At 46.4% G+C, this 23158-nt stretch overlaps 2 protein-coding genes across 7 annotated transcripts in view; one reads left to right on the top strand and one right to left on the bottom strand.

The window, feature by feature from the left end:
* Positions 1 to 2740, top strand: part of G6PD (glucose-6-phosphate dehydrogenase) — a 21756-nt gene extending 19016 nt beyond the window's left edge. For all 3 annotated transcript variants that reach the window (XM_060269058.1, XM_035140781.2, XM_035140780.2), the window contains exons 12-13: positions 171 to 263; positions 2171 to 2740. In XM_060269058.1, coding sequence (XP_060125041.1) covers positions 171 to 263; positions 2171 to 2261 — 184 coding nt within the window. In that variant the 3' untranslated portion in view covers positions 2262 to 2740. The remainder of the gene's footprint in view (positions 1 to 170; positions 264 to 2170) is intronic.
* LOC118097668 (ceramide kinase) lies at positions 1437 to 23158 on the bottom strand. Of its 4 annotated transcripts, XM_035140786.2 has the most exons (14): positions 22590 to 22725; positions 20346 to 20448; positions 14509 to 14610; positions 13212 to 13337; positions 12513 to 12641; positions 12345 to 12408; positions 10105 to 10250; positions 9661 to 9735; positions 9091 to 9243; positions 8124 to 8229; positions 7963 to 8045; positions 4934 to 5133; positions 3663 to 3856; positions 1437 to 3316 (listed from the first exon to the last, which is right to left on the bottom strand). In XM_035140786.2, exons 3-14 carry the CDS (start codon positions 14579 to 14581, stop codon positions 3226 to 3228), a joined length of 1440 nt encoding a protein of 479 aa, XP_034996677.1. In that variant the 5' UTR covers positions 14582 to 14610; positions 20346 to 20448; positions 22590 to 22725; the 3' UTR covers positions 1437 to 3225. The 4 variants fall into 4 exon arrangements, with proteins under 4 accessions (XP_034996677.1, XP_034996675.2, XP_034996674.2 ...); XM_035140784.2 differs by lacking the exon at positions 20346 to 20448 and having other exon boundaries at positions 22635 to 23158; XM_035140783.2 differs by lacking the exon at positions 20346 to 20448 and having other exon boundaries at positions 22590 to 23157.

Genomic DNA, 23158 nt, shown 5'->3' with positions numbered 1-23158 from the left:
ATGTGCCAAATGAGGACCCCTGCCAGATCTAATGAGGCCCATGGACCAGGTTTCCCACCTCTGGCATAAGACATGATGACTGAAAAATATCTGAACTACTACTGCAGTTTAAGGTGGGTAACTTCTTCAGAGTTCAGTAACCCAACCCAGGACTTTCCTCCTCCCCACAGTGATGAGTTGCGTGAGGCCTGGCGAATTTTCACTCCGCTGCTCCATAAGACTGAGGCAGAGAAAACCAAACCAATTCCCTATTGCTACGGCAGGTGAGTTTGGACGAGATAGTGGGGTGAGCTTAAATACATACGGCAGTCGTTTCTTTTAAAAGCAGGCTCTATGGTTGGCCCATCACTCTGAGGTTTCAAGGGGAGATTTTGCTGATAGCTGTCAACATGTGCATAAGGGCAGGGTTAGAAACTGAAACATGAAGGCTAGGAGCTAAATGGCACCTCCAACCTCGGTTATGGGCACAACAACGGAATCTCTAGGCACATTTTCTTTTATATATCAAGAATTCAAAGCTGAAAATGAATGAACTGCAGCTAAAATATTGTGTTCATGTTTCATGGTCTAGTCCTTCCCCTGCCCCCCGCACCCCCACCCCCTGATATTCTTAAGAGGTTCTCTTCTCCCGTCTTCAGAGAGTAGCTGGAAGTGGGGAGGCAGAAAAAGGTCCTCCTTTCCTTCCACTGCAGTTTTAATCTGTAATCTTAGGCGCTGTACTGTGCCCAGAGCTCAGAAATTGCTCACGCTAAATGCGCCTAGCCCTAGAACAATGGGAGTTTCGAACACTGCATATGGGCCCCCTAAACCCCTTTCCTTCCCTCTCCTCCTCAATGGGGTTGGCCATGGCACTCCGTCTTTCTCTCTCTTTTTTGGTAAAAAAGTTTTTAAAACAAAAAACTTGGTCTTATATAAAACAGACAGAACAATTGTAACAACATGTGAAAATCAAAACATGGAAAACAAAACTATATAATAGATATGTAGAATGAGGACAGTTGCACATTCTGGGTTAAAATAACAAAGTCAATCTAGTTCCAGATTTGCCAGGTTTGTGATGAGGGTCATCTTGAAAACCATGTTTTTACTGTATAGGTCATAAAAGAATGCAAAATCATATATAAAGTGTCTGGAGGTTCTATTCCCTGTTGAAATCTCAAGTGATGCATAATTTCCTCCATTATAGCCACATTCCAGAATGAGTGATAACAGAATCCAGTGTAAGGTTTTGGACTGTTTTCCGTTGAGTTGCAATTATTATTCAAGCTGCCAACAACATATAAGACCAATTCTTTTGACAATATATCTACATCAGCATCATCAAAAATATTCAGTAATGTTACTTTTGGACAACAATAGTTTCGTTAGTAATATTAATCATTCCTGTCAAAATTAAATTCCAAAAACATTGCACCAATTTACATTTCCACCATAAATGATAGTATGTACCAAGTTTATTGCAACCCCTCCAACAATCAGGTAACACAAAACAAAACATTTTTGACATTTGCAGGGAGTGTGATACCCCTCACAATATGGGTCACAATACCCATATTTTATTCCAATCCTTGGGAAGAATTTGTGTGCTAATATATAGTTCCCCTATCTTTTTAAGGGGTTCCGTAGGTCTTTAAGTTACATTAAGCAATATAAGGTACTATTTAGAAACTAATCCTTTCCCCCTTCTACCCATTATGCTTAATAAATTTTTCAAATTGTGTTAGGGTCTCAGAACTTGTGTTTTTATATGTTCTTTTATTATATATGAACTTGATTAAAATTAATCCAGTTTGTGTTAAGATTTGACCAAATTAATTTTATTTGGTTAATAGAAACAGTGGGCCTGCAACATTCACTTTACTACTTACACTACCACGACTTTACACAGGAGGAGGAATAAATAAATAAAGAGTAGGGAAAACCCACCATTCCCTACTGTCCATTTATTTCCTCTCTCCTCACTTTCACACCCACAGCAGGCTTTCCTTGCTTAATGGGCTTTGGGTAGCAGGGTGGGGTCAAAAACCAACATCAAAAACCAACTTAGAAAAACTTTTACATCACCAATTCAGCTCATATCCACAGTGATATCTAAATATCTAAAGCATTAAGACGGTTTCGCTATTGGCCACAACCAGAATGACTAACGGGGAGCCTTTTTCCTTTCTAGCCGTGGCCCTGCAGAGGCAGATGAGCTGATGAAGAAGGTGGGGTTCCAGTATGAAGGCACCTACCGCTGGGTCAATCCTCACAAGCTGTGACCACCAACTGGGTAGCTTGTATGAAGGGGTGGCAGCTGCTTTTCGCTGCAGAAGCCAAGCTGACCAGACTGGACAAAGGGATCTCTGCCCCAACTCCTGCTGCCTACACCTGAAAAACGGTGGTTTTTGTCCTAGGACCACCTGCTGGCCCTGGGCACCAGTGCACTCCTCCAGCATCCACTGCGCTTAGGTGTGGGCCTAGTCATCTTCTCTACTGTGGGCCCTGCCTCTTTAGTTTCGCTGGCTGCAGCTGGGCCAGATGTCCCATTTCAACTTCTGCCCCTTTCTGTGGGGGAAGTCTCTTGTGGTGATGCAGAAGGCAGAAGGGGGGTCTTCTTAAACCCTCGCCCTCTTTTACACAAGCTGCTGTTTCAATTGCACTAGCCCTGCTTTTGCTCCATTACTTGTTACATTCCTGTTCAATCTGCGTCTTAGTTTTATATATGATGCTGGTATGTAAATGGAAGTTGTTACAAGGAGACCCCTGGTCCTTGCATTTATTTCAAGCGGCTTTAGTCTTGAGGGGGACTAAAAAACTACAAATGGGCAGGGAGGGGTGGTTAGGGGGAATTAGCCCGGCAGACAATTTGGCCCACAGGTCAGAGGTTCTGCACTGCTGAGCTAGATATTCCTTTATTCTGCCAACTGATTTCCAGTGTGATGTGACTGCATATAGGATGAGGACCAGGAAGACATGGGGGCCTGGTATCTGCACAGCAGGCAGAGCCCCATGTGCTGTTCCTCTCTAGGGTCAGCACCCTAAAATGGTAGGTGTGAGGTGGCACTTCTGCACATCTGAATGTGGAGCAGCAGCGTCTGGTTACAGTTTCTCTGGAGCTGCACTATGACTCACAGGTCCTGAGATACCAGTCTGGAATTTATTCCCCAACAATGCTTAGGCAGTGGCTCCGTAGTGTTCATGGCCTTGTAGATTCTTAGCAGCAGTCGCAGGCTGTGCTGTCATTTAGCTTTGACCCTCTCTTGGATCAGCAGGAAGCCTGCAGGGTGCCTGTTCGATGCCACGGGCAAAGAGATGGATGAGTCTCCCATGGACTCTGTGGAGAGAAAGGCAGAGAGGGTCATTAGCAGCACTACCTGATAGAAGGAAAGCTGATCACTTAGCAATATAACACTCCCTAAGCATCTTTGGCAGCTTCCATGCTTGTGCTTGCACTAGGCTACACTTTGTGGAAGGGCCACAGGAAGCTTTTTACTGGTTCTTAACCTGCCAATCCCAGTTCTGATCCCATGCTGTTGTTCTGATACTTCTGGCTATGTCGGTGTGGCCCTGAAGTCTCCTTCACAAGCTTCTAAGTGTAGTCTGTAGGTTGCTCTCCCAACACCTGTGCCCCTGAAGTACAGCAGAAGAATATTTGCCACAACTATCCAGACACAACCTACCTGACGCTGATGTCGGTATGTTGCAGGGTCTCACCGTCGCAGGTCCAGCAGCTGGTGGGTGGTTCTTCCTGACACAGTCCCCCACACAGCCCCTTGCGTCGTCGTACAACTGGTTCTCCATCCTTATGGTCTTCCACTTTTGAGGTGAACCGAATAGCCCGGACCCGGTAGACACTCACAAAAGGCAGGTCAAACTGAAAAGCACATTTAAGGGTTTTTTTTAACCCTCTGATCTCTGAAACTCATGCCATTACCAGAAGAAGTCTTAACCTCTCCAGCTCTAACTCAAGAGGTTGTGGCTTTAAGCAAGAGCTTAAAGTATGAAGCTGCTTTCTACTGTCAGAGCAGTTGTCCAGGTGGCATTTTGCAACTCTTAATACCCAATATGCTTTTTGCATTTCCTTGGCTGCTCTTCATGCAAAAGTACATGCTCTGAAGGAGAACTGTGGCTCTTTCCCTTATTTAAAATACTGCCTTTTGACCTGGGAGCCCCCAAAGTTACATGCAGAATATGTAAGAAAACACAATAGTGCCAATACAAGTCACTGCAGTGGAATAAAATAACAGAAGGAGGAATATCATGACTGGAACAATTCAGCCACTTTTAGAAGCCCAGAAGAAAACTAGCTTTCACCATCCCCTAGCAAAAGATGTAAAGGGGCCAAGCATACCTTTTGGATGAAGATGATCCAAAGCCTTTGTAGCACCATGGAAAAGGCCCACTCCTGTGTGTTTACCAACCTAACTTGGGCAGTGGTGCCACAAGAGCAGAGCCCCACTCTAAGCCTTTGTGGCTTCACCATTTAAATACATGGAGGGTGCTCTTTGTTAACTAAAGAGAGGAGGGCCCAGGGACCCAAGATGAAAGAAGTTGTCAAAGGGGCTGTTAATTTTGCTTAAGACAGGACAATGCAGTTGCCTAGAAAAGTCTCCTGTGTTCAGGTTATATTCCAAAAGGATTTTGAACTGCCAGTTTAATGTGTTCTAGCCCCGTTCTTCAACCTTCCACCAGGGACTTCAAACTTTGCCTCAAAAGATGTTCAGATTCTAAAATAAGAGTTGACCACCAGTGTCAAATACGGGGCCTCGGTTCTGGAGCAGGAATAAATATATGCCTGTTGTACAGAGTGCTCAGTTTCACGCATATTTGAGTTCCCATAGTTGTAACTGCATATACATGGGCAGAATTGTGGTTGTCAGAAAGAGGCTTGGCCTTTCAGGTTTGTGGGGGAGACAAGTGCAGGGAAGGAAGGCAAAGGCTTTCTCCATACCTGGTCTGAGCAATTGGTGTGCCGAGTCAAGTGTCGCAAGAAGGAGAGTGTTGAGCATTCATGTACCAGGATGAGGTCTGCTGTACCGTCGGCCAGATGAGCACAGGGTGAGAGTCCCTCAGGGCTCTTGGGGCAGGCACTGCTCATGCACGTCAAGTTGACAGCCAGGAAACGCCCCTGAACCTGCTGCCATTCACCATCTTTGGGGGGGGGAGGGGGTGGAAGAAGAGAGAGGTTATCCTGGGATGCTTTAACTGGAACAAAGCAGCTGCTTGGACAGCCTGTTTGAAAAATGTTTTTTCTAGGGTGCAAGACTCCTGACAGCCCTGTGGCAGCAGCAATTTGTTACATAGAAGTGAAGGTGAGGAACTCCCTCCTTCAATACAATTTCCCACCTGCTGCAGCCAAGCACTGGCATTTAAAAGCTATTTCCAGGGCTAAGCCCTGGCTCAGTAAACCCTGATGGTGGGAGATTAAAGACAGCAACAATGCCCATTAGCCTGGAGCAGGCAATTAAATCCTATTTGAGGTTGCAAACTTTGCTCAGACCTAGGGATTCCCGCCTGTGTTTCTCTACCACATTCTGCCCCAAACAAAGGCAAGCATCTCAAACCAGTTTAATTCACTGCCATTGCATTTGCAGGAAGAGGGAGGTGACAATCTGGGTGGGAGTTATTGCTTTGCTTTTGAGGTCTCCCAATGAAATGGAAGACATGTTTTTGGTTTCATAAAATTTATATACTGCTTGATTGTAGAGAAAACCTCTAAGTGGTTGTTGCAAGTAAGGTGGCCAGTGCAGGATCTATATAATCTATCCTGATGTTAGGGACTGGCTGGATTCTGACGAGTGCAGAGAAGGGGTGTGGGAGACTGACTTGGAAGAAGGGATCTGAGTGAGTCTGAGAGGCAGAGGCAGCAGGAGTTGCAGGAACGGAGAACGTAGAACAGTTGCAAGAGGAGGGGGAGAACAGTTAGGCTAGTGTAGAGCCCATGGCTTCCACACCTCCTCCTCCTGCTCCACTGACTTCCAGCACCAGGAGAGGATTGAAGAGGGAGGAGCAGAAATAGGTTGCCAGCAGGTGGGGTCTTCACCTGCCTTTGTGCAGCTCAGGTGGGGAAGATCCATAAACTGAGGTTGGGGGCGGAGCTTCTCTGTTATGCCAACTGCCTCATTGGGTGCACACCTAGGAATAGCTGAGAGACATAGGGCTGATAGACCTGCCTTTCCCTTGACAATAAAGAGTTAATTCCTCACTCTGGCCATTCCTTGCCTCACAGTGCTGTGACACCTGAGCCTGGAAATTAACAGGGTGGCTACACAGCTCTAGAAGGCTATTCTGTGTGTAATAATAGCACCTCTATAGTACTTTAGGATCCATAGTGCTTTAAACATTCATTAGCTTAGTAATTTTTACAACCTTGTAAAGTAGGCCAGAACTAGTCTTCCCAGCTGTAAGTAGGATGCCTGAATGCAGGAGATGGCAGCTTGCTTAAGGCTACCCAACCAATTTGTGGTTGAGATGAATCAGGGTTGATATGAATCAGGGATAGAATGCCATATGCATTTTGCTGTGACATTCCTCTTATGCAGGCATCCCCAAACTGTGGCCCTCCAGATGTTTTGGCCTACAACTCCCATGATCCCTAGCTAACAGGACCAGTGGTTGGGGAAGATGGGAATCGTAGTCAAAAACATCTGGAGGGCCGAAGTTTGGGGATGCCTGCTCTTATGAGAAAAAGGCTTTGGGTTTTTAACAGTGGCATGGCAGGCAGTTCCTGGGCATGTGCAGCTTCTGACTTAGAAGTGGGAAATGTAGATATGATAAAGCTCTTTCTGCTCAGATGCAAGATGAACAAGAACCCTTTCTTGAATCAGATCTGGCCACTGCCGCGAGACATGGGGCTTGGAGCATCACTTGGGGTCTGCATATTCCAAAACAGGGGAAAAAATGCAAAACTCTGTACTCAGCAAAGCCAACTTTTTCTTTACCTTGAAAGCCTCACTGTTGTAGTTATGCTTATGTGCACATTTTCTAGTGCTGCATTTTTCATATTCAGTCACCCTTCTAGCTTGTAATTCTTGAGCCGTCACTGCTTGTGCACTTTGAAAATGCAAAGAGCTTTTTATTTATCTGGATGCTGTTCTAGGAACCTTTCTGGATAAAAGGGGGTATAAATATTTTGCATATGTGCACCCACAACTGATATACTGGCAGCCCCTGAATACACTGTTCATAGGCCATCCCTGGCACCTGCAGGGTCTCTCACCCCCATCTGCAAAAAAAGGTATCCAATAGAATAGTCTGCAGTGTGTGCTTATTAGTGGTGTGTGTGTGTGATTTCTCTATTTTGCAAATGTGCCCACAAGCCCAAAAAGGCTGGCAACACCTGAGTAAGTGAAGTGCCTTGAACATTTAAAAGCACTATGCAAATTATTTTATATATTTTGCAGTTATAAGGAAAAGAAACCTGTTTTTAAAACATCTTTTTAAAAATCTTTTTAAAATTCTCGGGGAAATTCCAAAGCCAGCTCTAGTTGCATACAACTAGCAGCAGCCATGGATGTGTCTTGAGATGCACAGAGCCAGTTCCAATAGAGGCAACATATACATTCACACATGATACATGCCCACTCATGGAAGTGTGCTGGATCAGGGCAAATGTCTCTCTTGTTTCTGAGGCCTCTGTAGATGCTGTTTATACGTTTAAAGTGGGAGGGGGAGATAGGAAGGACACAATTCTGCTTAAAAACATGTGACAGTAAAGTTACCATTTCTAATCTGTTCAATCATATGGAATTCATGCATATAATCAGATCATTGGCTCACATTTGCATGTCATAACCATATATGGTTCTGGTAGAAGAGGGTGCAGCTGAATTTTAAAAATAAAGTAGGATCCAGGGCACCTGGCTTCTATGCCCAGACCCCAGAGCAGCTTCAGCTTACAGGAAAGCATATGAAGGAACTAAACCAGATCCAGCCCCAGCCAGTTGGCTGAGTATCAGTCTCAATGTCTTGTTCTCTCACCTATGTGCTGCTCCGGTTCTGAAAGGTTTTCTTCCTCTGTCCCAGCCAGTAACTGTTTGCTAGACTCTGAACAGACCACACACCTGAAAGAGAGGGGTGGTGTCACTTCTGGTCCCAGCCTTTGTCTTTATTGTAAATCCAACTGTCAAACTTCCACCTACCCAGAGCGGCAGCGTGTTTGGTCCCTTGGGTTTGCCTCCTCCGGTCTGGCCACTTGGAATTCCACTGTGCCTTCATAGCTGCAGTTCCTCAGCAGCGCCTTGGCTCCTGGAGAAAACAGGGAGAGAGTTGTTTTCAACTGGCTGGCAGCCTGCAGCACTTCAGCGTAGATTTTAATAACTCATATGTAATCCTAACAATCTCAGTTTTTATTTAAATACCAAGGACTGTGCTCTGGCTTGCTTTGCTTGCCAACCCTGCCTTCCCCCACCTCCTTGGTTGCCACCAATCCCCCCCACTCTCACTCCCCCTGGACCTTGCCAAACCCCACATCCTCCTCCCCACCTCATGCTGCCACCACAGCCGAGTGGGAGGAAGAGTTGGTTGGTCTGGCAGGAGGAAGAGCACAGGAAGGAGGCTGGAAGTGCTGGCTGGCCAGCCTGAGATCTTCTGGTGCTGCCACCACTGCCTTATCTGGACCAGGGGCAGATTATCAGCTTAGCTGGCTTACACTTCCGGCTTCCCTCCTCCTTCCCATGCTGCTGCTCTGGCTAGGCCAGTTCTTCACTGCAAATTATGAGGCTGCTGCTTCCAGGCAGCTTCCTTGTCCCGGCAATGGCTCTCCTGCCACTCTTCATGCCAACTGGAGGCTGTGCAAACTACTATGGGAAAACCAATGAGTACAACTATAAAGAGAAAAAAGGGGCCAAATGTACATCATGCAAATTATCCATCAAGTTTACAGTTAACACTATTTCATAAACAGACACACACTCGTAATTCAAAGGTACCACATTTCCTGGTTATAAGGCAATAAGGTTCATCTTACTGCTGGCCAAGCCAGAGAGCCCTATCAAGCCCAGGAAAGAGGATTTTAGTGGGCTGCTCCAGATATTCAGTGTACATGCTCAGAGGGTCAGTTGGGCATCATTGTTCAACTCGTCACAGTGGATTCCTTCCCCTGCGTACCAGCAAAGGTGTAGCGCATTGGGCCCATCCAACGGTACTTCTCACTGGTGCTCACTACATCACCGTAGAAGCCATAGCCAACCAGTGAGACTGAATAACGTAGAAGCTTTCCATTGTGCCAAATGCTGCAGACATCCATAGGTTGGCTGTCCCCTGGAAAACAGAAAAGGGCCACGAAGGTTCCAGATTTTTGTTTTTTTAAAAAAGGTTCCACCACCCAGTATTGTGCTCTGCTACACATTTTCCATCAGAAAAAGAGGTAGCATCTGTATTTACCAAGGTACAGGTCTCTGTTTGCAATGCTCAGCAATTACTGGAACACAGTAGCCAAGATCTATCATTTGCAAAGGATGTCCTTGTCTTCCGTACTAACCCTGCTCATCTATCAGTTGGCCTCCCAACTTTTTTACTTTAGTGGGGGTGGGGGTGGGGTTCCTCAAACCAGAGAGGTTTTGCTTCCCCAACCCAGCCTTGCAAAGTTCCCAGCCGAGATATGTCAATACTCCATTCTCTCAAGAGTTGAATGCCAGGAGCCATGGAATAAATGGGTAGGAAAGGGGAAATCAGTACCTATAACAATATGCAGAGCAGAGGTGATGGGGTCGTTTGTTCCCACAGTTGCAAAACAGATGCAGTCTGTAGAACCTGGGGTAGAAATAGAGCAACAGATTACCACCCAGACTGGCTGGGGCAACCCAGTCAGATGGGCAGGGTACAAATAATAAATTATTATTATTTAAATAATTATTATTACTTTACCTGGCTGCAAGAAAACCCTGGAAATGCCCCTTACCTTTTCCTGCATCTTCAGGTGGGCAGGGCTAAATCTCAAGAACATAAGAGGCCTGCTGGATCAGACCCGAGGCCTGTTGTATTAAAGTATCCTGTTCTCACAGTGGCCTGACAGGCACTAAGAGGACCATCTGAAAGCACTGGATGCCCACAGGTGCTTGCTACCTTGGAGGCCCTCAACACGCTTTCTCTCAAGCACCCAGGACACATATACTCGCTCACCTGCAGGTATGATGCCAATACGAAGCCTTGGGGACAAGAGTTCTGCATCAATGTCATTCTCTGATCCCCCTGCTTTTTGCTGTGTCCGGTCAATCAAGGCGCTCATTAGCTCATTAAAGGTGCCATCGCCCCCCACACTCACCAGTCTGTGGAGAAGAGGTAGATTACATCAGGCACTGAGACAACCTCCCTTGTGGTTCCTAAGTGGAAAGGTCCATGATGGGATTAAATAGGGGGGGGGGATGGAAAAGGGTGGTATCAAGTTTTTTAAAAAAATTATATCCGGGAATGGGTATCTGACTGTTTTAAGTATTACTAAGTGAATGAACTACTTGTAAAGGACTTGGTGAATGGGTTTTCTTACTGTAGATCAGAGTTTGATCTGATCTACAGTTGGATCTACAGAGGAATTTGTTAGACGAAGATGAGAAGTTAATTTTGAAAATGTATAGAATACTTCTGGAATGGAAAACAAAGGACGAAATGGTTAAAGCAGTTATGATACAATAGGCAAGGGACCAGGGCTATAATATAGACTTTGCCACTTGGGAGTGTAGCCTTATTGCTGATAAGGGTCCTTTTAAGTTGCACCCAGGCAAGACAGAGATAGCCAATAATGACACCGGGGGGTTTGAATCCAGAGAAAGAATTTAATTCTTAAATTTAAGAGACTCCTGGTGGTCAAGCTCACGACAGGAGTAAAACAACACAAATTGCAAAGCTTTCTTATACCCTTCTTTTGGGCTCTTTCCCCATCCTCTGTAAGAGTGTGTACGCAAGGGGGTCACGCATGCAAGGGGGTCACGCACGCATATATGGATCTTCCTGTGTCCAGTTGTTCTCATGCGTAACCACATGCTGACTTAGGCAGCCTTGACTATCTTGCTGCTCTTTGTGTCAGACTGCTAGCATCAGACAAGACAGTCATCTGGCCTTGATAGCTTAGCTGGGCATCCTGTTTTGTTTACATTACCCTTCGGCACACAGAGAGAGACAAAGAGAACAAGCATTTTAAGCAAGTCATCCCAGGGATATGGGGCTAAGCCACACAGTCAGAATTCATACAATGCAAGCAATGCAAACTATAGGATCCGATTTGGCTCAATAATACAATTAGCAAATCACTCCTCCACAGGAGAGGCTCTGGCACGTTAATTTAAAATCTACAGACGGTTATACATTAAAAAAGAATAATATGAAGATGATGTATAGATGGTACTTAACACCGTATAAGATTGCAAAAATGTATAAAGTAAATCAAGTACCTTTTGGAAGTGTAAAATGTTGGGTGGAACTTTTTTCATATGTGGCGGACCTGCAGAAAGGCGAAAGGTTATTGGGAAATGAAGTATAATGAGTTTTTTGAAATGTTTCAAGTGATGATTCCCAATAAACCTGAGGCCTTTCTGTTAGGTATAATTGGACCAGAGCTTCTGAAGGAATTGTTTAATTTGTTTATGTATGTTGCAACGGCAGCAAGAATAGTCTATGAACAAAACTGGAAAGAAGAATGGCTTATGAAGATAATGGAATGTGCTGAGAGGGCTAGACAGTGAGAGTTAAAGAACAGAATGGGGGGGGGAATCTTGAAGAATGGAAATATTTTGTAGAATATTTGAAAAAATATCATGTTCTGTGCGCTGTTTCGCCTCCGCTCTTCAGCACCTCAGCAGCGACTGGGCCAGGACCTCCCCCTCTGCTGCGGGGCGTCTGTTGGGGCCCACCACAGCTGCAAACACACCCCAGAAGCACGGCCACGGCCCAGTCTGAACCATCTCAAGGCCTGCAAGCACTTTTCTGCAGGACTCCTGGTGTCCACTTGTAGCAGATTGCTCTGGATTCCATAGAATTTATGCCCTAACTAGGTTGATCTGAGCAGACAATATCAGTGGACTTCTGGTGGAGTCTCAAAGCAGGATGCTGAGGGTCATCAAGACAGCAGGGAACATAGATGCAGGTAAGGTGGCAATATATCATTTTTTACAGAGGAAAGTCCAATTTGAATGGCTCTCCATTCAAAGTCTGGCATTATTAAAAAATGCTGGGGGGGGGCATTTAGTATCTAGACAGCAGATTGAACAGGCAAACAGATCACCAGTCACAGTCTTCCCTACTTGATATTTCTATTTAAGCTATAAGTATTTCTAAATCAATATGTATAAATTAACATATATGTTTCCTTTTGTCCTCTTTTTTTGGTGATGCAAAAGTGGCCATCCTAGATGCTGGCTAGTCCTTACCCATCAAAGTCACTGAGGTCTTGCTGCAGGATGTAGTCCCGAGCCTCGTTGGCATGGCAGGTCTCTGGGAAGGTGCAGAGAAGGTCAGAGGTCATGTCACGGGGAATGGGGAAGAGGCCATGTCACAGAGAAAGCAGGAGAGTGGTGGTCAAGGGAAATGGGACTTACCCAGAACTTGAACATGGATCCCGGCAAGGGTGAAGAGTGGGGCCACCTGACCCTGGTAGATTTCCCCTGCTCGCCTGCGTCCCCCGACCGGGTTGATGAAGACAAAGAGGCTCTTGGGTCGTGTAACTCCTGAAGCAGAGGGAGGGGAAACATCAGAACTTTCTTGGATGAGGCCAAAGTCCCATCTAGCCAAGCATCAATCAGCTTCCTCTGTGAAGCACGCATTCAAGACAATTGTCCTCCCCAATGTTGCCTCCCACCCCCCAAAATAGTGGTATTCAGAGGTACATCGCTTCTGAGCATGGGGTCCCATTTAGCTATCATTTTGCTCAGTGTCCATACATGGGAGGGGTGGAGACTTGATTTAAAGCCACTGTCACAACTCCAAAACTCCAAAATCCAAACCAGGGTTCAGCCTTGAACTAGCTGAAACAGCAATCATGAGTGTCTTCAAGCTCATGAAGAAAGCCCACCTTCCCTTACTACTTGGTACTTACCACAGTCCCCACCACACCCACACACCCACCCACACACACACACTGGGAGGGCCTTGCAGTCTCCCTCCTCTTGAAAACTAAGCCCTGCTCTCAGGAGCAGCCTTCCTCTGTCATGGCAACCATGGCCTGTCTCTGGAGGCTTCCATCCAAAAGGAAAGCCCCATCTTTAACCATCCCTTTCCACTGCCACCTGAAAACTGACCGTGGTGATGTATCCAGCTCTGTAGGGCATTGACCCAGCGTACTGCCAGCTGAGACTTGGGAGGGGCAGTGAGCTCCAGCATCCCCAGACTCCAACACTCTTGTTTCTCCCGTTGCACAAAGAAAACTGGAAGAGGAGAAAAGAAGAAGTGAGAAAGACTGGTGGACAAGAGGGCTGGTGTGGGATCTTGAGAAGCCAAGAGGGAGAGGCCTATTGTGGCCCAACCCTTAAAAGGTGTGGAGCATACAGGAGATTGCCTGGGGCATTAATTACTTATTTTCATTGGAAATAGTATATACATTTACTTCCATATCTATACTGTTATTGATGCTTTTGAATTATGGTGCTGGAGGAGACTCTTGAGAGTCCCATGGACTGCAGGAAGATCAAACCTATCCATTCTTAAGGAAATCAGCCCTGAGTGCTCACTGGAAGGACAGATCGTGAAGCTGAGGCTCCAATACTTTGGCCACCTCATGAGAAGAGAAGAATCCTTGGAAAAGACCCTGATGTTGGGAAAGATTGAGGGCACTAGGAGAAGGGGACGACAGAGGATGAGATGGTTGGACAGTGTTCTTGAAGCTACCAACATGAGTTTGACCAAACTGCGGGAGACAGTGGAAGACAGGAGCGCCTGGCGTGCTCTGGTCCATGGGGTCACGAAGAGTCGGACACGACTAAACGACTAAACAACAACAACAACTGTTATGAGAAAAAAAACTGCTCCTTTTCCCAATACAGTACACAGTTGTATAACTCCTGCTCACAGTCTGAAAAAAGAGGGTGGATATTGAGATTACTCTCAGTCCTCCTCCCTGACAGGATTGAGAGTCAATGACTGGAAACAGTAGAACCCGGAAGATGCCTAGAGGAAATAAGTTCTATTTCTATGGTTAATCAAGACTCCACTCTCTTGTATGTGGCAGAAATATAACTTTTTCTTCTTTACTAAATCAATTATCAGGTGGTCAGGAGTTCATAGCGGTTATAAAATTCACTGTACCATGGAACTAGGAAGAGAGCCACAGGACATCTAGCGAGGAACTAAGCGAGCTGATTTGGGGAGCACACAGGGGAAGGAAAGGTAGCAAAAGGCCCATCTTAGTCCAATAGCTCTTCACCAGAAATAGCATGTCCCACATAAATAATCCCTGACTGATGTCCAACCAACCTTATTCCGAATGCCACTAAAGGTCTTGTACCCCCAGAAGTGAGCTCTACTGTTTGGACCTTCCGACCAAGATTTAACTTTCATATTTGACTTTTGAGGTTGCCTGCCATGTTCTGTCCTGCTCACCTGTGAAACAGCTTTCAGCCTCTGGAGGGTCCTCCTCTCCATCCCTGGTAGCACCAAGCCTTACAGCAACCATTTCCTGGACTGGAATGCAGAATCCCTGACCTGGGGGAGAGGGGAGATCCATTATTCAGAGGGCACAAGTTGAGCTGAGCAAGTGCTGATGGGTTAGAAACCCTTGACTCCACCTTCTCTCACTCTCTTCCAGAACCTGGCTGCAAGCAAAGGGCTCTTGATTGCAGATATGCAAAATTCCTCTGCTGTATTACTCAACTGCCCACTTACTCTCCATTGCAAATCACTTCACAGGAATCCCTTGTTGTCCTTCTTCACACTGGGGGAGAGGAGGTTAGAACACCCTTGTCAGGAGGAATGCCAGGACTGTATGCTGGCTCCTGTATGCTGGGGTTGATGGGCAAGACGGGCTCCCCTGCTCACCATCTCTGCTCATTTGCCCTTTCCCTCTGACAGTCCAATCCACACACCATGCGGAGGGAGAGGAGAGGAGCTGCACAACTGAGATGTATGGGCCATACAGGCTGCCCTGCACCCACTAGGCCAGGCTATTGCCTCTCATATTGTTACTCAGTTATATTAAAGGTACAGTACAGGCAGACAGTGGGGAATTAGCTCAGCATTTATTGATGACTGACAGAAATATACTATATTCTAATTCAGGCTTCCTCAGCCTCGGCCCTCCAGATGTTTTTGGCTTACAACTCCCATGATCCCTAGCTCCAAATGTCGTAGAGGCCTCTGTTTTTTAGTAGTTTTAGTAACTTGTAAGAGTCCCTAGTTATTGGGAGTTTTCCGCAAAGGAAGGTTGCCCCTGGGGTTGTAGGTTGAGTGTTTTTCAAGGATATGCCTTTTATATTTAGGTTGAGGTCACCTCCTAGGATTGCTTCCCCTTCCAAGAAGGAGAGGAACTTGTTCAGTGTCTTCTGGAAGAATTCTAGTTGTTTCGAGTTTGGGGCATATATAGAGCCAATTGTCAGTTTAATTTTGCCGTCTAGTGTTCCTTTGATGAAAATGAATCTGCCTCTTTTGTCCTTTAGGACTGTGGTGGCATTGAAGTTTAGGTCTCTATTAAGTATTACAGCTACTCCGTGAGCCTTTCCTGAGCCTTGTGCCACCCATTGTTGACTGAAGCGGGGGTCACTCAGAAGTTTGTTCCCTTTGGGAGGGTTATGTATTTCTTGTAAGAAGGTGATGTGTGGTTTCATGGTGTTTATGTATGAGGTGATGCGTTTTCTTTTGATGGGATTTCCCAGCCCCCTCACATTTAATGCAATTGCTTTTAAGCTAGCCATCATGCTTATCTATTATGTAGGGCGATTCCTTGCCAACCCATCCAGGTTGTCCTGTGTCTCTCACTTCATGCTGTTTACTGAACCGTTGAGGTTGCGCTGACCTAGGGTGTGGTTGGTGGGTGGGGGGCTAGTGGGGTTAGAGTTAGATTTGGGTTAAAGAGCAGGGGGTAGGTTGTAGAGAGTTTCCTATATGTAATCTGCTTCTGTACTTGGAATATTAGAGGCCATGCTGTCCTTCACCTCAGGCCAGCCTTGACAGTTGAAGGCAGGTAAAAAATTAGCAACAGCGGGAGGGAGAGCAGCCAAGCCATAGGGCCACAGACACTCGGGTTTTTTTCCTGCCTTTTAATAACTCCCAATTCAGCTGGCCAGGAAATTTAAAACCCTGGTCAGGCCAGTAAAATTCTGGTCAAAGACCCATGAAGCACTGAACAAACAAACCGGACCTTTTCAGACCCTATACAGTCACTAGGGTCAACTAGAATAACCAGTTGTGGCAGTGATGACGTCTTTGCTGCAGAGGAAGCTGATGTGACAGAGACAGACATGGGACACATCCTCTGAGCACCAACTCTCACCCATAATGGCAACCCACCCCCTCAGTTTCCTACACTTCTGCACCAGGGCATCTGCACAAGATTCAAGGGAAGGTAAGTGCATGCACAAACAACATGCTTTCAGGTCAACCCAGGTCCAGACTTAAGTGCCCACTTCCCCCAAAGTACTGTAGTAGAAAGAAGGCCTGCCTCTTCCTAGCATCTGCTTAGTGCACTCCTTCCATAGCTGTCAACTTTCGGATTTGAAAATAAGGGATCAGCAGCCTCACCTGTCCCGGGGACAGTCTATGGTATATCTAACAATCCAGGATAGCAGTGGGAAACGGCGCTGGAATAAGGGAATTTCCAGCAAAAAAAGGGGGAAGTTGACAGCTGTGGCTTGGAATAAGGGAGTTTCCCACACACAAAAAAAGGGAGGGTTGACAGCTATGACTCCTTCTGAATAAAAGGAACAGCAGAGAGCTGAATGCTAAGAAGAGGTACAGGCAGAAGCCCTGCAGCTAAGGCAAGGGCATAGATGGGCAAACAGTGGGCCACCTCTTAGGAACACCCCTGAGGCCAGGGGGTACGTTAGCAGACACAAGAATACAGTTGACCCAACACCTGACCCACCTCATCTGCTCAACTTTTAAAGGAGCAAGGCATAACCTGTCACTCACATGTTCTTGTGCCAAATGAAAAGAAGATGGACTCTGCAGCTTAACACTTCTAAGGGGCTGCGGGGAGGGAAGCTGGCTCTAGGACTCCCGCCCATCCCTCTGTCTCCTCCTCCACCCCAGACCCAGATGGCTCTACTGATTACCTGGCTGAGTCTTTGGCTCCTGTGGGAACATCACTCTCTGGAGGCAAAGGAGAGATGGGCCCAGTGGACTTCCCTCCTCTTCTGGGACATCTGGCAACTCTGGGATAAGGCCCTCATTCTGATCCCTGCCCAAACTGTCTACACTCACACCTCCTTGCTCTGAATCCTCCTCCTCTGATTCCTGCTACGCTTGCCCCATCCTGCCTGGCTCCACAGGACTCATGGCAAGCACTCACTCAGAGAGTCAGGATAGTAGTGACTACTTTTTAAGAGGATTTTACAGGTTCATGGGGGATTGGCTTACTGAGGGCTGTTATTCTTGATGAATAAAAATTCATATTTCATTTTCACTGACATGTGTCTGTATGTCAGAGACAAAAGATGAGTTACCTCCATCGTGCCCTTCTTGTGAGTGGGATCCTTGCTGACAGACAAAGCTGCTACACACCCAAATGGTTGTGCAAGCTGACTTGCATTCAGCTTCAATGAGGGCACCAAAAAGAGGGCCAATATTTATTCATTAGACTCTAGGCAGGTTATTACTCAAAATACAGGTATTCTCCTCCTTTAATGCAGATATAATATGATCTTCTCACAAAGAAGCACTAATGACCTCAACTGTCCAGATGTCCAAGCTTGGCCTAGTCACATGCCATTTTCCAATAAGCTGAAATGCATGTTTCATATTTCACTTTCACAATCCGTGCTTTTTTCTGGGGAGATGCAGGGGGATGCATATCTCTAAACATTTTGTGAATCTAAGTTTGACCTCAATGAGGGGCAATAATTCAAAATAAGTAGGAAAATGAGAGTACTCCATAACTTTTAGAAAAAAAGCACTGTTCATAACTATGTATTTTTGAACTGTAAGTACGTGTAACTCCCAAAATACTGTGAGATTATCATAAATGTCGTAATGCAGTATACAAGTTTGTGAGATTCAGTACCCACATAAATCTGGGAGCACTTTATTACTGATTCCAGACCAACAAAAGATATAGGACAGGTTGAGAGAATGAGGGGGCCCATAGGAACCACACAGTGTCACTGAGTACTTCCAAGAGGTCCATCTGTGAAGACCTGGTCCCTTCAATGCAACGGCTGACACATGCAGCATTTCATTTCCCCATAGGAGTCAATAGGAACATATAGGGGTCCTTCAGGAAGCCACCAGCCCTGGCCCCATCACTTGCAGCACTGAGCTAACCCCAGTTCCACCTCACTTGGCTCTTTCACAAACAATGTTCCTCGTCAGTTAATCTTCTAATCAGATGCCACTTGCTTAAGAAGAATGGAGGGACAGGGGGAATGTTAAGATCAAAGGATGCCAACAGTCCTGATTTCTTGCTGGACAACAAGAAGACCAGCAACAGTGAGAGGAACTAGCTATTCCAACTTCCAAGCCTTGTTAGGCCAGTTGAATGACCTTTGTATGTTAGTAAAGTGACCTGTTCCACTCAGATGTGAATAAAAATTCCTGCCAGGAGGCGAGCGTGACCTTTAGTGAAAGCCATGCTGCAGTAATCCGACCCAGCAATTCCTGCAGTGAACCCCGCAGCTTGTTCTTCAGCCACCCTAGAGCCATGCTTCCGCAGAGGTGGGAAGCAGCAGAAAAACAATATTGCAACACAGGACAGAAAATGTTTTCTTATTCTGCAAGAGCTACCAATTGCATGCATTGTTCTGATTCTGAAACTAGTTTAGGATCATAGACCGAAGGCAAAATGCCACTGAGGAGGAACAGGCAGTTTATACATGGCTTAGCTAGATGTTTCACCTCCTGGAAGCCTTCTATCCATCTTCCTCATCCAAATATATAACAACTATATAATACAGATCAAACTTTGATCTATTCCAGCACTCTATTCCAGCACTCTAACAGTGCCCAGCCTTGGAAGTTCACAAGCATACTGCAAAGCAAGATAGAAACAACTTACGGTAGGTACCCTCTATTGTGGCCTTCTCCTCCAACCTGGCATCCTCCAGATGTTGGCCCCATTCTCCCTGACCAAGGGTCAAAGAGGATGGGAGTTGTAGTCCAACAACGACTAGTGGGCATCAGGACAGGGAAGGCTCCCTACCCGCCTGCTACACTCTGTACATGGGAACTGTATTCAGCTATCATGACAGCTGTCCCTAACCCTATCCTCCATAAAAAAAATTAAGCTAAATAATCTTTACATCTGCAGAGAAAGTTCATGAGCTGAGCTATACTAGATACTTTTTTATATAGACCAAGATCTGCTACACAAACTCTCTAGATAGCACTAAGTAAACTTAATTTCTCTCAGTTTCTTTTCCCAATTTGTAAAATAAGTAAAATTAACTGGTATAATGGATAAGGATGTGAGCTAGAAAGCTCCCCCAGTTCAGCTATCACCCTTTTCAATAAATGTACAGTACTGGGTGATCTTAGACAATCCATTCTTTTCACAGCCTCAGCCACCTTTACACCTGCAGGGTGGAAATAATATTGACCTGCCTTACAGGGCTGGTGAAAGGATTACAGATAAAACAAACACACTTTGAAATCTTAAAATATTCTCTATAAAATTCTCCGTATTATTACTACTATCCTGCCCTAGAGGATAGTTGTGAGAATGAGAATCACATCAGAGAGCATGCACATGAAGGGATCGGTTGACAAAAATAATAAGCAATGAAACACAATATGCATGCAGGTGACAACTAGATTTACTCCTTTATAAAACAAAACCACCAGGATCTCAAGCCCCACTGAAATGAACTTTCACTCCTCAATATAAAAGGGCTTCTAACTTTTCACTCTCACGTTGTAAACACATACATACAAGACTTTTCAAAAACAATCAGGGAAGTATGAGTGAGACTTAAAACAAAATGTTGGGGTGTGTGGAGTGCTCCCTGTTCAGGATTCCACCCCTTCCATTCAATGGCCTCTTGATTTCCCACACACTTGCACATATACACTTGCGAGTTAGACTGCACTCCATGGCCACTAAGGAGCTCAGTTCTCACTACTGCTTTTTTCTATTTCTTATTGTTTTGGTACTTCTATAAACTTCATTGTCCCACCCTCCCCATGTCTACTGACACCTGTCTTGTGCATGGTTTGTGCTGTTTTGGCTATAAATATAAAACCAAACAGCACTCTCAGCATGAACCCTGGAAATAGGAGTTACTCACACACACCTCTGGCCCTGTGTTCCTTTTAGTGCTTCTCTAAGTCTGCATGCATTCTTTCCACATCCACCTGTGTTAAATGATTAACCTCAGTGAGGAAACGATTCTGGTCCTAAGAGTGGAGAGATAATTTGTCTTGTTTACCCGGAAAGGTAGGGCAAATATTAACCAAGACTAAGTGCAGTCAGAGAATGGAACAGCATTACCTTTAATAAAACATTAAAATAATTACTGCATTAACATGACTACAGTGGGACCTCTACTTACGAGCATCTCTGGTGACGTATCCTTTGGGATACGCATGCGGCAAACCCTGAAGTTATTGCTATGCAACTGGGGGAAGAGTGAAAAGCAAAGTCTACAGGGGGAAGGGGCAGAGTACAAGCAGAATGCCCAGGTTTCCTTCCCTGCAGTTTAAGCGGGATTAGGTAGCAAATGATGGGAAATACCTTTCTGTCTGTGACCCCAGAGAGCCACTGCCAGTCAGAGGAGGCACAACTGGGCTGGATGGACAAAGAGTCTGACATGCTACAAGGTCATAGAATCATAGAGTTGGAAGAGACCACAACCCCCTGTCCCCTGCCAAGCAGGAAACACCAACAAAGCATTCCTGACATATGGCTGTCAAACCTCTGCTTAGAGACCTCCAAAGAAGAAGACTCCACCACACTCCTTGGCAGCAAATTCCACTGTCAAACAGCTCTTGCTGTACTGTCAGGAAGTTTAGGTGGAACCTTCTTTCCTGTAGCTTGAATCCATTGCTCTGTGTCCGCTTCTCTGGAGCAGCAGAAAACAACCTTTCTCCCTCCTCTATATGACATCCTTTTATATATTTGAACATGGCTATCATATCACCCCTTAACCTTCTCTTCTCCAGGCTAAACATACCCAGCTCCCTAAGCCGTAGATAGGCTGCTCTGTTCCTAAAATGGGGCAGCCTTGTCAACAATGTCACATCCTTTCTCTGCAAAACCTAGGCAGGAATGGGAAAGGTTCCTGCCAGACTTTGGCTGCAGAACCCCCCCCCCCCCGGGCTGGATTTAGGTTTGATGAGGCCCTGAGGTCCTGAAGGTGATGGAGCCCTTTATATGTCCAGCTGTCCTTTGTCAACAACAAAATGTCGCTGTTTTTTGTGTTGAATATATGCTATATGGGGTAATTTAGGGACGCGGGTGGCACTGTGGGTTAAACCACAGAGCCTAGGGCTTGTCGATCAGAAGGTCGGTGGTTCGAATCCCCGTGACGAGGTGAGCTCCCATTGCTCGGTCCCTGCTCCTGCCAACCTAGCAGTTCAAAAGCATGTCAAAGTGCAAGTAGAAGGTAAACGGCGTTTCCGTGTACTGCTCTGGTTCGCCAGAAGCGGCTTTGTCATGCTGGCCACATGACCTGGAAGCTGTACGCCGGCTCCCTCGGCCAGTAAAGCGAGATGAGTGCCGCAACCCCAGAGTTGTCCGCGACTGGACCTAACGGTCAGGGGTCCCTTTACCTTTATCTTTAATAGGTATCTAAAGCCAATAGGTATCTACTGTCATTATATTTTGGAAATGTACATCCTGTTTTTTCCTTTAATTTTTGGGGGGCCCCCAAGAGAATGGGGCCCTAAGCTATAGCCTGTATAGCTTATAGTAAAACCGGCAGTGCTCCCCCCCCCCCCCAACTATCACATTGTGGAGTTCCTACCCATTGTTTTCAGCATTGCAAGAAAAGCAAGTCCTCGGAAAGGCCATAATTATGGAATACTACCAACGTTCCCCTTTACAAAGTGGCAAGCATACTGGATAGAGCAAGCCTGTGTAAATCTACTCAGAAGTAAATCCCATAAATGCAGTGAAGTTAGTTTACTCCCTCCAAAGTGTATACAAGATTGCAGCCTTAGGCTGCTTGCACAGCATATAATTAAAGCACATACACCCCCGAATCCTGGGAACTGTAGCTTTGTGAGGAGTAAGTTTCCATAATATTGGAGTGAGTGTTTGTGTTCCACTTCAAATATATGCTGTTAATGAAGAGAGACCTGGCGCCTCTCAAATCCTGATGGAAACCTGAAGAATGAAGACCCCCGACAAGAGGCACCAATCTTCGAAAGAAGGCATCCACCCAAAAGCCACGCCGCAAGGGGTTGGGCTAGATGACCCCGGGGATCCCTTACAACTCTACTATGCTATGCTTCTGCGAAGCAGGCCCAGGGCTCTGTTCTGGGCCGCATCTCTGCCCGGCCCCGCCTCCTTCAGCCCGCCCGGCCGGGACACTCACCGCTCGTCCGGCCCACGAGCTCCGGCGTGCCCAGCAGGAACTCACCGCCCGGCGGCAGAGACACCAGAACCCGCCCGGCCGCCGTGCGCAAAGGACAGCGCAGGAAAGTCTCCCGCATGGCGCGCACTTGCAGCGGATCGCAGCAGGACACTCCGCTCGCTCGCTCTCCTCGGGGCAAGATCCTGCCCTCCTTTGTGGCCGCCGCCCTCCCAGCGAGTGCTTTTACCTGTCGCAGGCCGGCTATTGCGCCTCCCCGGGGCGGGGGAGCCCGCAGGAACCCGCCCAGCCTCCGCCTGCCCAGGTCGAGCGAAGCGCAGCCTGGCCCGTCCCTTCGCCAGGGGATCCTCGGCAAGCAAGGAAGCCGAAGACGCCGCGTAGACCCGAAAAGAGCGCGCTTGGCTGGCGCAGTAGAGCCAAAAAAAGGCATTCCCTGTCCCGAGAGGGGAAAGGTCTCTCCGCAGGGGCCCCCAACAACGTAAGAGGCCCCCGTGATTTCGGGTTTATTCTTCCCTCACCAGGACGATTATTCACTCGGGTGACTCTCAGTGCCCCTTTCGAGAGGGAGCCAC

The sequence above is a fragment of the Zootoca vivipara genome, chromosome 16, assembly GCF_963506605.1.
Source record: "Zootoca vivipara chromosome 16, rZooViv1.1, whole genome shotgun sequence".
NCBI classification, from domain to species: Eukaryota; Metazoa; Chordata; class Lepidosauria; order Squamata; family Lacertidae; genus Zootoca; species Zootoca vivipara.
Note: the sequence above shows the minus strand (reverse complement) of the source record. Positions and strands in the feature narration are given on the sequence as shown.

Bases quoted from the DNA above. Each gene is read 5' to 3' on its own strand.
- LOC118097668 (XM_035140783.2), bottom strand. From the start codon at position 23,016: ATGCCTTTTTTTGGCTCTACTGCGCCAGCCAAGCGCGCTCTTTTCGGG. The intron at 5,134-7,962 runs GTGAGAGAACAA...CCCCCCCCAAAG, and splicing joins AGAACCGGAGCAGCACATAG to ATGGTGAATGGCAGCAGGTT. The intron at 3,857-4,933 runs GTATGGAGAAAG...TGTGCTTTTCAG, and splicing joins ACACCAATTGCTCAGACCAG to TTTGACCTGCCTTTTGTGAG.